General features: G+C 36.1%; 1 protein-coding gene across 2 annotated transcripts in view; it reads right to left on the bottom strand.

The window, feature by feature from the left end:
• Positions 1–216: 216 nt before the first annotated feature.
• Positions 217–16,110, bottom strand: part of IFT56 (intraflagellar transport 56) — a 38,189-nt gene continuing 22,295 nt past the window's right edge. For both annotated transcript variants that reach the window (XM_034403392.2, XM_034403391.3), the window contains 6 exons: positions 15,977–16,065; positions 11,439–11,522; positions 9,946–10,015; positions 8,563–8,669; positions 4,060–4,193; positions 217–1,172 (listed from right to left, as the gene is read on the bottom strand). In XM_034403392.2, the coding sequence (XP_034259283.1) occupies positions 1,061–1,172; positions 4,060–4,193; positions 8,563–8,669; positions 9,946–10,015; positions 11,439–11,522; positions 15,977–16,065 (596 nt within the window). In that variant the 3' untranslated portion in view covers positions 217–1,060. The remainder of the gene's footprint in view (positions 1,173–4,059; positions 4,194–8,562; positions 8,670–9,945; positions 10,016–11,438; positions 11,523–15,976; positions 16,066–16,110) is intronic.

A 16,110-nucleotide genomic window follows, 5' to 3' on the forward strand; every position in this document is an offset into this window, starting at 1 on the left:
AGAGACAAAGTTGTAAGGCATAAAGCTTCTTGGTTTAACTTCATAGAATCTATCCAATTATACAAAGTAATACATTTATTTTTGCAATGTATATGCTGCTTAATTACAAAATGGCCTTGAGCGGTTTAATACAAAAAAAGAAAGGAATTTTAAAAAATAACCAAACCCCAAACCTAGCCATATGGCATATACAAAGAACAAACAAGAATTCACAGGTGATTTTATAAATGAATTTATTTTGGAATTTTGCTCCAGAATTAAATGCAGGAGACTGAAAAAAACTTGTAATGAACATACAGCATCAACATATATTATTTACATACAACATGTACAAGTACATGGATTTCCAATGTTTGCGTCTTAGACATTTTTCCTTAGGCATTACATGTATTCTGAAACCAACTCTTAACTTTCCCAATATACTAAAAAACACCTTTCATCATAGAATGACAAGTTTACAGCCCTAATTTAATCAGAAAGAAAAATATAGAAACAGATGGAGATATGAACAGTAATCTTTTATGCAAATGAAAGTGAATCGTTATCTCTTTATTTACAATACTTCTCCTTATGTCCATTAGATCATAATAATGAAAACTACTAATCAGGTCGTCATTTTCTTATTGTGTTCCATTTTAAGTATTTAGCTTCAGATTCTTTATGAGGAACTTTTATAACTAAAATCTGAAATTTAATTCTAGAGCTCTTTTTATATTCTGCTTCAAAATAAGACCTGGCAAAATCTGTATTTTGCAAGTTCTTGAACTGTCTCAAAAAAGTACTGATTGTCACAGAATGAAAGCATTTTGAAGATTAAAGCTAATATGTACAGCTAGAGGTCAGTAATATAAACATGAAATAAAATTTGGGAGAAATATAATAGAGTCAAAATGAGATTCTCCTCACAATACATGACATTGCATAGTTTTCATAAAAGACATTTAAATATATATAAAAATAAATAGATTTGTATTTTTATAATTGTTCTGCTATAAAATGACACAGTATTCCAGCTGGGCACAATATAGATGGCAGACTTCCATTCGCTTGATCACACTGTTTAAACAGGAACTCTATTCTCCTTGGCCCACTTCTTTATTATACGTACAATGTACTCTACCTGGGGGTTGCCTGTACTTCTCAGGAGATGTAGTACCTCCCTTAGGGTATCTCTAAAAGGAAAGAAATGAAGATATTTTTTTTTTTAAAAAAGAGAAAGAATAGATCAGACAATATCGGACAACTTCTAAGTATGTTATATCTGAGAAGTTTTGAAGTATTTTCTTCAGTCCTATTGCTAGAAACTAAATTTCTCAGACTTCAAGTAATGGATAAAAGAAAATTTCATATAGGAACCAGAGAAAGTGATATATCATATTTGCTAGGAACTAGAAGCCCAAAATTCAGCCCCATAAATTAGTATGTATTCAATAGGAGTAAATGGTTGTCCATGATGCTGATTTGATTTCTCCAATTTTCACCCTATATTGGTGCTTAAAATTTCTTCCTCTTCTCTGCATTCTAAAAATTTTCAATTTTAAAGTACAGAACAGAGGGAAAGAAATTTTATATTAAAAGCGTCAATATAGATTAAGTTCTGCCAAAAGAGCAAATATATGTTTTGATTGATACTGCGATAAAGTGGAATTCAATTTAATTACTTTTTGTTTAGCATCCTGAGAAAAATCCTATGTCCAGCCATCTTGGAGCATGAAGTAGAAAAATATCGATTTGCATATTAGTTACATATTGGTCAACTGGGAAGTAAAAAAAATAATCCCAAAGAAGGCAACAGCAATCCCTTTCTAATGTTGCAAGAGAAACAACATGGGTGTATGATTACAGTCACTGAGAGAGAAAATTGTCTGGAAACTTTTATTGATAGTTTGGGGATGATCCAGGTTCACAATTTAAGGATCGTCCAGGATCCTTTTTATTTGTCGATGCACATTTATTTGATATCCTACCTTTTGTAGGAGCCCAAGGCAGCATATACAAGTATGGTTATTATCACTATTAGTAATTACAAACATCTTTTCATGGGTTCAAGTAATTTGTCCACTGTAATCTTATCTGACAATCATACAATTGGTCTTCAATACAATACATGGGCTATCATGTCATAAAATATGTCCAGAAATGTTTGTTTTCCAGGGAATTATTTGCTTCTGGTGATCAGAGATATCTTTAAGGTTCAAAAAAGTCTAGCATCAGGCAGTCTAAATGTCTATGGAGATTCTCAATCATCCAAGTCATCGTTGTCCCAAAGATGCTTTTTCAAATGACAACTGGATTTCCTGGTTTTTCTTTGAAGACGTTTCACTTCTCATCCAAGAATCTGGATGAGAAGCAAAATGTCTTCAAAGAAAAACCAGAAAATCCAGTTGCCTCTTGAAAAAGCACCCTTGGGACATCAGGCAGTCTATGCGGATTAACAGTGAGGGTAGCCTAGGTTTGGCTTAGCTTCAGTAGTACCAAATTTTTTTTAAATGTATGTCAATCTTGCTGATTATATACAGATGTTTCTAGTTAAAAAATATTAAGAGTAACCTGTAAATGAGAGAGGACATTCTTTATGGCTATTCCCAGAAATTCTGTGACATAAGAATGTTCTTTTAACTCCTCTGGTGCCTTTTATGCAATCACCTTTTTAAATCAGGGACTTTTCTGTTGACCAGCTAATTTTAATTTTTCAAACTTATTTATTTTTATTTCCCCTGCCTGTATAACCTGTCTGTTGAGTTAATTTTTCCCCCTGTAATTCATCCTCTCCCTTTGGGCAGCCTCCATGAGCCACAGATGCCTCTCTGCCTGCTTGATCTCCCCTGAGGCATGCCTGGCAAACATGGGATGGCTGGTGCACCAAGCTTGTCATCTCTCCACCTGTCTCCATAGTCTCTGCAGCCCTTATTTGCTCTGCCACATAATGGAGAGGCGAACTTGCACGGACCTCACCAATTGCAGTGTTACAGAAGCAAATGGAGAGATGGAGAGCTTGGTGCGCTGTCTGCCCCACATTTGCTGGGTATGTCCTGTGGGAGATCGGATGGGCAGAGGGGCATCTGAAGGCTGTGGGAGTTGCCCCAAGGGAGAGGACGAGACAATGACTCTCCCAGGAACACAGCTGTGGTAGCGCCCGTCCACCATCGCCAGGGAGCGCACCCCGGGCTCCAGCACCCAAGGCACTACTGGAGATGAGTGAGCGCATGTGTGTGAGGCTTCTAGGATGGCGCCCGATGGCTGCACTGAACTGGCTTGAGTTGAGGCTTAAGTTGTTACCTGCAAATTGCTTCAGTCAGCATTCCTCCTTAAATAAGCTAAGGGAGTGGCCAATTAGCCCCAAGCCTTACTCTCGAGGAGACCACCTCCTAATTGATTGGCTGCCACTGCCATCTTCACACCACAATGTCCAAAACAGTTCATTTGAACCAGCCATCCAGCAGTGCGCAGAGAGCGCCCAGAGAGCCACCCAGGCCAGGACTAAACAAGCCCTGCAGGATATGATAGATGTTGCATTCTTACAGATGATCCTGTCCTCTTTGCCAGCATCTGAGATGGCTGCTTTTCTGTCATATGGCCCAGCCTGTCTGGAATGCTGGAGATCTTTGAAAGGTAAGTGAGCAATCGGTGACAAGGTGGGGAGGAGCATGTGGAACCTGGTAGGCTAGCAAAGCAGGTTGAGTTCTTGTGGAGACCTGGTGAGGCAGTATTGGGAGGAAATAGGTAGGAGGCATGTTGTAGCAGCTCTGTGGTTGGTCATAAGGGTGAATGACTACCACGGTGTTGCAACACACATAACTTCAGGCCTGGGTAGTGAACACTTTGGGGGCGGGGGGGGGGTTGTAACTTTGAACTGTCACTAAGCGAACTATTGTAACTCAAGGACTACCTGTACTTTAATAAAGGTAAGGCTTCCATTCATAATACATACTTTACCAGAATCAAAACTTAAATGCTTTCTGTTCCTTAAGTTTCTAATTGGCATTTGTATTCAGTAACAAAGAACAATACTGTAATATTAAGCAGCCAAAGTAGTAGAAAGAAACTCAGTGAATATACTTAGGCTCTCTGCCAGCGACAATCATCTGGAAGATACCAACACAGGCTCCTCTTTTGCCTTCCCAATATTCAGGGTTAGGATCCAATCTTTCAAGGACATCAAAAGCTTTAGCAGAATAATAAAACTGGCCCATCTGTTCAAAAGATAAAGGGACATACTTAAGGCAGCAACACTGCCTAAAACAAAGTTTAATTACGTAGCAACATAAAAAAAGAAATGAACATTGACACTGAATTTTTCCTGTTCATGATTTGAAAGCCAGATAAATTTTTCTGAAGAAATAAATATTTTTCAATGTCATAAACACATTATTGATACAATATTTGTAGCTCAGTGTTGAACTCTTGGTGCTTTCTGAGCTTGATTGTTTTCTTGCAGTCATTTTATTACCAAATTAGGAGACTAGCAGAAGACTAGCAGAGTATATTCATGAAAAACTAGGATCAAAACAGAAGACAGGATGAAAGTTCCTTAATTTCCCAACACACGGACAGACTAAACCATAGTTTCAACCTGGAAACTGTGAGCATCTTAGACCAAGCCAAGTCTAAAAACGCTAGAGAATTCCAGATAAATCTGGCATCAAGAAGCACACAGACACAAACAACATTTACATACCATTCAAGAGACTATCAAAAAGCTGAAAAGGAAAGGACCAAAATGCCTCTTCACCAAGCAACACCCAAATGAGCAGAAATTAACATCAAGATTAAGATCTGACAAACAATCAAGAAGCAAACAATATTTCTTGATCATCTCTAATTTTTATCAAAAGTGTTTCTAGTGTTAAAATAAATAGAAGTGGAGAGAGTGGGCATCCTTGTCTTACTCCTTTGATTATTTCGAATTGTTCTGTAATGTCCCCATTCATAATTACCCTTACTGTTCGTTTAGTATAAATTTTTTCTACCATCTTTTCAAATTTTGTCCCAAATTCCATAGATTTCAGTTGCATTATAATTATTGAATGCTTTTTGGGCATCAAGGAAAACCAGTGTAGCTTGTTTTTCAGAGTGGGTTTAATAAAATTCCAGAGTGTTCATTATAGTCCTCATATTGTTCTTTATCTGTCGGCCTGTCAGAAATCCATTTTGGTCCTGTTGGATATATTTATTCAAAATTGAGCATATGACGGCTGTAGCCAGGGGGGCTTTTTATCAGGTTCGCCTGATCTGCCAGTTGCGTCCCTTTCTGGACCGGGAAGCCTTGTGCATGGTCACTCACGCCCTCGTCACCTCCCGTCTGGACTATTGTAATGCTCTCTACATGGGGCTCCCCTTGAAGAGCACTCGGAGGCTCCAACTGGTCCAGAATGCGACCGTGCGGGTGGTTATGGGCGCACCTCATTGCGCCCATCTAACACCTCTCCTGCGCGAGCTGCACTGGCTCCCAGTGGTCTTCCGGGTGCAATTCAAGGTGTTGGTCACCACCTTTAAAGCGCTCCATGGCATAGGACCAGGATATTTACGGGACCACCTTCTGCCACCAATAGCCTCCCACTGACCAGTCCACTCCCACAGAGAGGGACTCCTCAGGGTACCGTCGGCCAAGTTATGTTGGCTGGCAATACCCAGGAGGAGAGTCTTCTCTGTCGGAGCTCCTGCCCTTTGGAATGAATTGCCCCCGGATATTCGTAACATCTCTGACATCCGGGTCTTTTGCTGTGCCCTCAAGACCCTACTGTTCCGACAGGCAGGGCTGTCTAACTGAATGATTTTAAATTGGGTTTTAATATTGGGTTTTAAAATTTGGCCAAAACTATTTAATGATTTTAATTAATTTTAACTGTGATATTGTATATTTATGTTTTTAATCTTGGCTATACACCACCCCGAGTCCTTCGGGAGAAGGACGGTATATAAACAAAATTATTATTATTATTATATATTATTAATATATTAATATATTAATATATTAATATATTAATAATAATAATAATAATAATAATAATAATAATAATAATAATAATAATAATAAACATTTTTTGAAGCCCTAAATAAAATAATTACTAAATTTATATGGCAGGGAAAAAAGCCTAGAATTAGACTTAAACTCTTACAAGATGCAAAAGATAAAGGGGGATTGGCACCTCAAGAATGGGAAATATACTACTATCTTAACCTGGTTAAATGATTGGATGGAACTAAGAAATAAAAGAGTTTTAGCAATAGAAAGACACGACATGCAAGTAGGATGGCATGCATTCCTTTGGGATGGAAAACATAATACACATAGTTATTTTAGAAGGCATATACTAAGGAATGCACTGCTACAAATTTGGCTAAAAAAAACAAAAAACAGCACTGTATAAAAATACCAATGTGGATATCCTCAATGGAAGCACTAAAACATCCAAATTTAATTGATATAATGTATAATATATAATGCATATAATAGATATAAGGATGTATTAAAAGAACAAGGAAATTTGAAAACAAAACAGGAACTAGAACAAGACATAGGTAGGGAAATTGATTGCTGGACATATACACAAATCCAGTCTAAATATAAAGAGGACATTAAATTATATGAAATACAAAATGATCAGCAAGAACTGGACAAAATTATACAAGAGACAAAGGAAAAACTAATGAGCAAGATATATAAATATTTACTGAGATACAAAATGGAAGATGAGGTAGTTAAGGAAACAATGGTTAAATGGGCAAAATTTTTTAGATATAATATAGAACTGGAGAGATGGGAAAAAATTTGGCAAACGAACATAAAATTAGCTATTTCTGCAGCATTCAAGGAAAACCAGTTAAAGATGTTTTACAGATGGCACCTCCCTCTGGCAAGATTTGCCAAGATGTTCCCGAACAGCTCTCCAACATGTTGGAAGTGTAAAAAGGTTTATGGAACATATTACCATCTTTGGTGGACATGTCCGGCTGCAAAAAAGTATTGGGCCAAAATTAGGAAATGGTTGGAAAAGATAACTGACCAACCTATTGATTGGAAACCAGAGACATTTTTGTTGGGAATACTCAATAGAAAATATACTAAGGAAATAAAATATTTAAGAGTATCAGATGCACAGAATTGGAAAAAAGACAATACACCAACAGAGGAAGAATTGATAAAGAAAATTTTAGATTGTGCCGAGATGGATAAATTAACAAAGGAAATTAAAGAAAAGGAAGATACAGAATACTATGCAGTATGGAACAAATGGTACAACTGGCTGGAAATTAGGAATAGGGGATAAAAATGATTGGGGAAAAATTTCAAACAGAAAGTGTTTGTAGGATAATGTATAAAATTAATATTATGTGTGAAGGAAGTTATAGAGCAATAAGGGATAATGGGACAAGAAGGATATATATATTATAAGGAGACTTAGGAGAAAATGTAAACAATAGAAGACTACCGTTACGAAACTGTTGTAAAAAGGGAATATATGTTTTGTGGTTGTCAAAAAAAAGAATCTCAAGGAACTGCAGATACTGCAGGCTAACAGTAAACAATAGCTGAATCAGGAAGCTCCCAAGACTAGTCCCACCAAAACTTACAGGGCAAGCCACTAGCATAGAAAAGGAGAGCAAACCCCATTCCCTACTAGCACTGATTATGTTACCTAGTTTGGTAATGAAAGATCTACAAAAAAAAAACCCAACCAAGCTCAGAGAGCACCAAGAATTTCACATTATTTATTTTGTGTGTGTGTGTGTGGGGGGGTGTTAACATGCTTACATTGTGGCACAGAAATGGGACATGCTAACCATGATAGTTGCACAAACAATTTTAAAGATGGAAGATTTTCTTTGAAAACATTTTAAAATGTTCTTTTTTCCCAGTTCAATTTTCAATTACATTTTACCTTTCATCCTGAAATTTATTTTTTTTCATTTCCAGCAAAGTATTATATTGAATAAAATAATTTCCAATGAACAGAAATATGTTTTTAAAAAGTTATGGTCAAAACTATATTTATATTAGAGAAATTCCTTGTGTGTCCAATCACACTTGGCCAATAAAGAATTCTATTCTATTCTATTAAAATAGAAAAGCCAAAATTAAGGAATAGCACAAATGATTGAATCTCCTGGCTTAATATAAAGTAGATTTTCTTCTAAATGGACATTTTAAAATAAAGGAACTGAGCATTTATGACAAAAAAAAGATAAACCTGTATTTTTGTGAAATATTTGCATTTACATCTTAGAAAATTGCCATAAACATATAGAAAAGTTAACATCATTTCCTTACTCAATGAAAAGCAAAAAAACTGATAATCTTTCTTAAGATGTCTCAGTATGATCATACGAAAAGTAGTCAGCATGGTTTATTTCTTGGGACAGCTTTATGCATCATAAAACTCCAAACTAATGAACTGCTTTATAGTCTAGGAATTAGGCCTCTCTCATATAACTTCTGATTGTAAGAAAAGTATAGAAGCAATTTATTTAAAAAAATTACATGACTTGAGAAAGAAAAAAAGTTACAATTCTATAGGGTTGATTTAGATAGTGAAGGAAAATGGATTAAAGACAACATACTTTGTAGCAGTCATTTGCAATTAGTTGCAGAAGACTAAAGGATTCCCCTGAAGTTTCCATCTTTAGATAGAGTTCCCAGGCTAATCTTGGTTTCTTATTCATAATATCTGCAATCAACAGAAAGTTAGAACTAGTAGAGGCATGTTGCTACACAGTGTTTAGAACTGGATAAACATATTAATCAGCAGTATTGTTCTTTACATTGGCTGTTCAGATGAGTTGAGAAATAACATAGCTACACTGATTAAGTTGACTGGAAAATTAAAAAAACAATATTTTAAAAATATGTGCCAACGTACAAGTTTTATATGAAAATGATCTCTAGATTTTCATGTGTACTTTCCATTTGAGCACACAGCAGGCTGAGCATTTGAATAGATCATACATGTGAGTTTTTATGTGAAAATAAAGTCAGTTGCCTTCCTAAAAGTTTCTTCTTTCTGATCTACGAATATAATATATAATATCTATGTTGGCATTAAACCTACTTCAACTATAGAGGATCCTGAAGGAGACAGACTATCTAGGACAGTGATGGCAAACCTTTTAGGTCCTGAGTGCCCAAACTGCGCATACACACATGCCCAAACTGTAAGGCACGCATGCATGCGCAAACATGTGCACATGAGCAGCAGAGACCCAAAGACCAGCTGGCCGGCGGGAGGCGGGGCATCCCAACACCGGCAGCTCTGCCAGAGGTGAGATCTTTTTCTTTCATATGCTTCTTTTGTTATTTGCAGGGAAACAGAAGATCACGAAAGAAATGCCACGGAGAGCTGTGCAGGGGTGACGGCACACATGCCCACAGAGAGGCATGCATGCCATAGGTTCACCATCATAGATCTAGGACCATGGCAGTTATGGCCAAAGAAGTCTTTGCAAGGCACATCTAATGTAGCAGCTGGGCCTTTTCCTGGACTGTGAAGGCTTCACACAGTTACCCATGTGTTAAGTCACCTGCTCTCTAGAATATTTCCCCAGAGTGGGATCACATCTCACATCCTGATAACATTCAGGAAGTATTGGAGACCTGATTATTCTCCCAGGCTTTGGAGTGAGTTGAAGAAGCTTCCTGGATGAGAAGCTAAATGTCTTCAAGGAAAAACAAAGTCCAACTGCCTTTTGAAAAAGCACCTTTGGGACACATTTTCTGTAGATTATGTTAAAGAACTGGCCTATCTCCAAAGCAGAAATTTCAAGTCCCTCTCTCAAAACCTTGGAAAATTGCTTCTTAAAAGACATTTGTATGAAAAAAAATCTTTTAGCTTAAAAAGTAATTAAATTTACATATACAGTACTTAATACTTAATTTCATTTAAAATTAATTTAAGCGATGAGAATACTAGGTCAATACATATTTTATAACAGAGCAGAGTGACTCACAGCAGCGTGCTAGCCAACTGAGGTAAACAAAATCATTCTTTATTTTCTCACTTTGAATCAGGAGGAACACCTGAAAGGAAACAAAGAAAACCAAGCTTCTGTTCACATTAAATGTAGCTCTGAAATACATGCCCTCAATCAAATCAGGATTTGTCATTCTAAAGATTCAACAGCTATAAAAGTTTAAGACATGAAAATATAGTTTTCCCTTAAGTAATTCATTCAAAAATTATTTATTCAATAATTTGCCTTATCAAAAGACCCCCAGGATCTATAAAGCAGAGGTGTAATACAAAAGCAGGGATGTAAAAAAGGAATCTTGCAGTCCTGATATAGCCCATCATTATGTATTTTATGGCCCTTTTGAATGGGAACAATTAGCAGTTTAGAAAGTCTGGGGACCAAACATGCCTAAGTCTGGGAATGACTCTAGATTGTTTTCATAAAACTGTAGCTTAATATCCAGACTGTTACTTAAAAAAAATCAATCATTTAACCTTTAATCCTTACTTTGCCAAATGATAATTCACGTTGATTAAAAAAAAAAAAAAAAGCTTCCATGAGTATAAATTTTTCATTAGAAATAGCAATAGCACACTTATATACCACTTCAAAATGCTTTACAGCAGTTTACAAAGTCAGCAAATAATGAAGCTTTTCTCAGAATAGCATATATTTTTTTTTCCATTTTATTCAGAACATTCTGGAGCTTTTACTAAGGCATACTTAAGGAATGGTGAAGGGCAAACGGGGCATATTTTATACTGTATGTTTTCATTCATTCATGCATCCATCCATCCGTCCTTGAAAACAGAGTATTCTTCTGCAGTTGTACGGAAAAAACTTATTTATTGCAGTATAATAGCAGAGCCTGATATTTTATCCATGTAACATATTGAGAAATGGAAGTAAATTTGCTGCTGAAAGAAAAGGATCTTATGGAGTTAAATTTGAAGAGGGAAATAGCAACCATAAGATCCTTTTCTTTCAGCAGCAAATTTACTTCCATTTCTCAATATGTTACATGGATAAAATATCAGGCTCTGCTATTATACTGCAATAAATAAGTTTTTTGTTTATGTTGTCTGTAATTATGAGAGATTTTAAATTACAAACTATACTGTATTAGCAATTAATCAATCTTCCACCTTCTCCTTGTTTTATTATATTTTTTTTAGTTTCATACACTATGGAAGTGTGACCACAAGACAAGGTTCAGTACAGCTCCTAGTATTAAAAAAACATGTTTTGCTACTGTCTAGTGTTGTTACCTTCTGAGTATATATGCATAGGATTATGCGTATATTGAATACTTAAAAAGTTATTGCCTCTTATTCACCCTCCACATTCTTATACAACCTCCACATTGTTTAAGAAAGGATGCACAAATCCTTGAAGTTTCTGAAAATTCAGATATAGAAACTAAGACACAGAATGTAACCAGCAAATATTTTTAAAATTGTCTGTGATCTTTTCAAGAAGCAGATACATACCTCCTCAGCCTCACTAGTATTGCCAGTAGCAGCTTTGGCTTGTGCATAGTTAAAGTTAAAAGTATCATCATTATAGAAATAACTCTGGAAAATAAAGTATGTTTAATAAAGAAACAATTTAATGGTTTATGACATTTAACAGCTAATATCAATTTTCAGCTATCGTTTGTAATTGACAATACAATTGAACTAAGTTAATATGTTAGAAATTGAACGTCTTTTGCCTTTCTCCCAAGTATATAAAATCTTGCTATGATGTAATTTCCCCTTTGTCTCCTCAAAACATTATTGCTCAATTCCATTTTTTTTAATTCAACAAATATCAAGGGCCCCCATTTTTATCTAGTTATGACATCTTGAAAATACAGCTTACTGACTGTTCATAAAAATAGTTTAAGCCTTGGACAACCCCTAAAATATAGTCCTGATGAATGTGAAATTGTTCTTTCATTTAATTCCAAAACAGTATAAAAGCTATGAATCCACAATTCATAATTAATGCCTTATACAGAGAGGGTGGAACATTTACTTATTTATATACCATCAAACTCCCAAAGAACTCCTAGCATATCAGTATATTAAATTACCCATAATTATACTAATATAAATGTCTCCTAATAATTATATTTAATCATTAAAAGGTCTTCTAAACAGCTCTGTTTTCATCCTTCCTATATGCTGGGAGGCATGGTGCAATACAGATTTTTACATGGCGCCTACTCCAGAAGGTAGGCTCTGCTGCAGAAAAGGAATGACCTAGAGCAGTGATGGCTAACTTTTTTGCCATCACGTGCCAATAGCGTGGGGAGCGTGGGGGGGTTGCGGGTGCGTGTGCCCACATCCATAATTCAATGCGCCCCACCCTCCCGCGCATGTGCACGTGACCCCCCCCCACACTTCCCCCTGCTTTTGGCACGCGACGGCATTGTGGGCCTGGTAGGCCCATTTTTCCCCCTCCCCAGGCTCCAGAGACTTTCTAGGAGCCTGGTGAGGGCAAAAATGGCCTTCCCCATCCCTCCCAGAGGCCTTCCGGAGGCCGGAAACAGCCAGTTTCCCAACTTCCGGTGGTACCGGAAGGCCTGAAAATCAGTTGGCCAGTGCGCACATGTATGCTGGATCTGAGCTAGGGCAACACTTGCGTGCCCACCAATATGGCTCCGCGTGCCACCTGTGGCACCCGTGCTATAGGTTCGTCATCATGGACCTAGAGAATAAGTTCTATTTGAAACAATCTGTCTATCAGGCCAAGTCAGAAAGGATTTTATACCTCTTTTTGCACACTTAAAATTAAATAACACTTCCTCATTTTATTATACCAAATTTCTAAATTAGAAGTCATAGCAAACCAATTCAATAAAACCTCTCACCCTGATAATATTATAACATATTATATATTTCCTTAGATTTTCCATGGATGAACTGATTATCAATATATAATCATATGTTAAATAGCATAAATGCTAATTAAGAATTTCAGAAATTATAAAATGTAATCATTGCTGTATAAATGAATGTAGATCACATTATAATACATTTTGTCCAGATTCATGCCAAGTTGCAACCTAGGAAGAAAAATACCACTCTCTTGAGGTGTGGAAAAGTTTGCTTTTATGCTGAAATCTTTAGCTGTGTGGGAGGTATAAAATATTATCTAGACATACTGGTTTAGAACACAGAAAATGGAAAGGTGCCAACTAATATTAAGTGTCAATCAGTATGGAATGTTTAAATACATTAATTATATTATCAAATAATGAATCATATGTAGATTAACCTCAATCTTCACAAATGCTTAACCCTCTGTGTACTGTTTTGATCTCTGTATTCACATATTTTGTTAAGTGGTTTTTGTGTCTTTTCAACTTCTAATCCAGTGATGGTGAACCTTTTCAGCACTGAGTGCCAAAAAGGGAGTGCGGTTCGTGCATCTGGGCCACAACCCGGAAGAGGAGCTGCCAATGGTGCATGTGCATGGCCAAAAATGAACTTCCTGTTTCCAGCGTGCAGATGCACGCTGGCCAGTTTGTCTTCCCTGTTTCTGGTGCGCATGCGCTCGCGACGATCAGCTGGCTGGCGCACATGCTCACGCACGAAAATAGAAGACCAGCTCTTCCAGTTTCCAGCACTGCCACATGCAAAAAGGCCAGCTGATTGTCATGCGCACATGCGCCACAGAAACCCAGAAGAGGAATGGGTGACGCAGCATGTGCCAGGTGACATGGCTCTGCATGCCACTTTGGGCACACGTGCCATAGGTTTGCCATCATGGTTCTAATCTGATTTAGATGTAAAATTTTTCATTCCTTTCACAAATACCAAAAATATTCTGTATGGAAAACAGAAAGTATCAATTAAATATAACTCAGTGAGTCCTGAAGAAAAAAGATACATACAAAAGATACATCTAAGCACACTACCATATATAAAAGATCTTCAGTAGTAGATCTTCAGTTTCCCATTATATTGCATAGTGAGTCTATGTTTTATTTACAATAAACTCTTCATTGTTAATTGTATCAATATTCTATTAGTTGAGTTAGAAAATGTCCTAGTAGTAGTCTCTGAAGCAGAAGACAGATATGATCACCCTGAAATTTTGGCTTTGGCTCCCAAAGTACCTTAGAACATCCCACAGAATTATAATTTTTAATGCGACAGATGGAGAAAATTATAAGTACTTGGAAAACATAACTATTGTATTTTCAATTAATGTAAGCTTAGTTTTGTCTTGCAATTTCCTGGAGTACAGTTATTAACATTCCATTCAAAGCAAAGCAAAGATAGCAGAGTCCTGCCTTTCAATCCCAAAACCAAAATTGTTGATTTTCTTCATCATCATCATGATTATGATCATGATTAATGCATGATGCATGTTCAATGCATTTCATTCATTTAGAAATGGAGATTAAAAATCTTAAGAGAAAAAGACAGAGTCAAATATCTTTATATGGGTATTTTCAAGAGAAGTAAATGAATGAAAATGAATGCATTAAACACTGAACAGCCAGATTTTCAAACTGATATATGCGGTAATACAGTACAAAATCATTAAAAGCTAATCACAATGAAACATCTAATTCGGTGCTAAAAAATATACCATGGCAATGACATATCCTTTAAAATTTTATTTACATAAAAAGCAAATATACAATTTCCAAAACAAAATGTTATAGATTATAATTGGTGCTTTCTGTATAAACATATTGATAAAACATGAACTAAAAGCTGAATTAACTTTTATTTGGTATGACGGAGGTATCCAATAAGTTAATTTTCTGTATTACTCAGGAAATGATCATACTTAGTTGTGTCCTTAGTTTTTGAAAAAAAATGACCCTGTGCAATTCATGAAGGAAAAATTGAGAGTTTCAGTAATAAAAGTTAGCCCTATAGTAGTAAAAGAAAATGATTGCTACAGGGTAAGAAAGCTAAGAGATATTGCAACAACTTATTTTCAGTCATTTGAAAAAGCTAAATCCTTATTTTACAATTATCTGCTGTTAAAATAAAGGGACTATATTCTCTGCACAACTAGAGCCTTGAAATCTACCAGGCACTATCACTTGGTACACCAGGTGATACACCAAATGATACACCAAATATTGTAAATTAAGGGCAATGCCCAGTTTTTAATTGGAAAATGGGAAAATCAATTACAGCAGAGATGGCATTACATACTATATCTGAGGGGCGGTCCCAGTTGCTGCCTCAGATTTTGCTCCAATGCCAGATAATTCCTTAATGAAACAAGATTTGGCAAGTAAAGGGACAGAATAAGTTTTCATTTAGCTTGGCCAAAAGGGGCTATGCAAAGCATTTAAAAGATATTTATTTACAATTTTTGTAAACTATCCCAATCATAAGACTCTAGGTAGTTTATAGCAAAGAAAAATATAAAAAAATAAGAGTTGCTAGGGCTAATATATGAAAGCCAATGCAATGCAGGTGCTGAACTAAGAGCAAGCTAACACAGATTTCTATTCCATTGTCCATTGCAACAGTTCACTTTGGGCCAATCATTCTCTCTCCGTTCAACATACCTTCTAAGAGTGCTGTTATGGAGAAAAGGAGGAGGGAACACTGTATTTGCTAGCTTAACCTCCTGACTTAAAGGTGAGATAAAAATACAATAAATAAAGACAAGGCTCTGACTTAAAAATAGGTCAAGTTGCTTTTTACATATTGACTGAGATTTTACCATCATAGATTGATTGATTTATCTTTACTATCTACAGTAAAGAGACACTAGAAAGAGGCAATTATAGAAACTTCCATGAAATCCAGATTGCATCAACCACATACTCCAATATAGATTCTAGCAAGACCAAAATTAAATAATTGATCACTGGCACCACAGCAACATTTTCATTGAAAATATCAGATTAAAAGCCAGATGCCCTAACACTGGATTTTCTATGACAATTGATGAAATAGCCTTCTTCTCTTCTCTAGTATTATGTTTGTGCATAGCCACTTTTTGAAATACTAATAAACAGACATACATGAATGTATACAAGACAACTGTAACTTTTACTAACCTTTACTGAATTGAGATATATTAGGACATCATCAAACTGCCTGAGCAGAAAGAAGCAAGAAGCCATACACTGTCTCCCAGGAATAGTATCTGAAGATTAACAGTGCAAATAGGTTGAGGATAGCAAAAATATTG

The sequence above is a fragment of the Pantherophis guttatus genome, chromosome 7 (assembly GCF_059756535.1).
Source record: "Pantherophis guttatus breed Tessera chromosome 7, ASM5975653v1, whole genome shotgun sequence".
NCBI lineage: Eukaryota > Metazoa > Chordata > Lepidosauria > Squamata > Colubridae > Pantherophis > Pantherophis guttatus.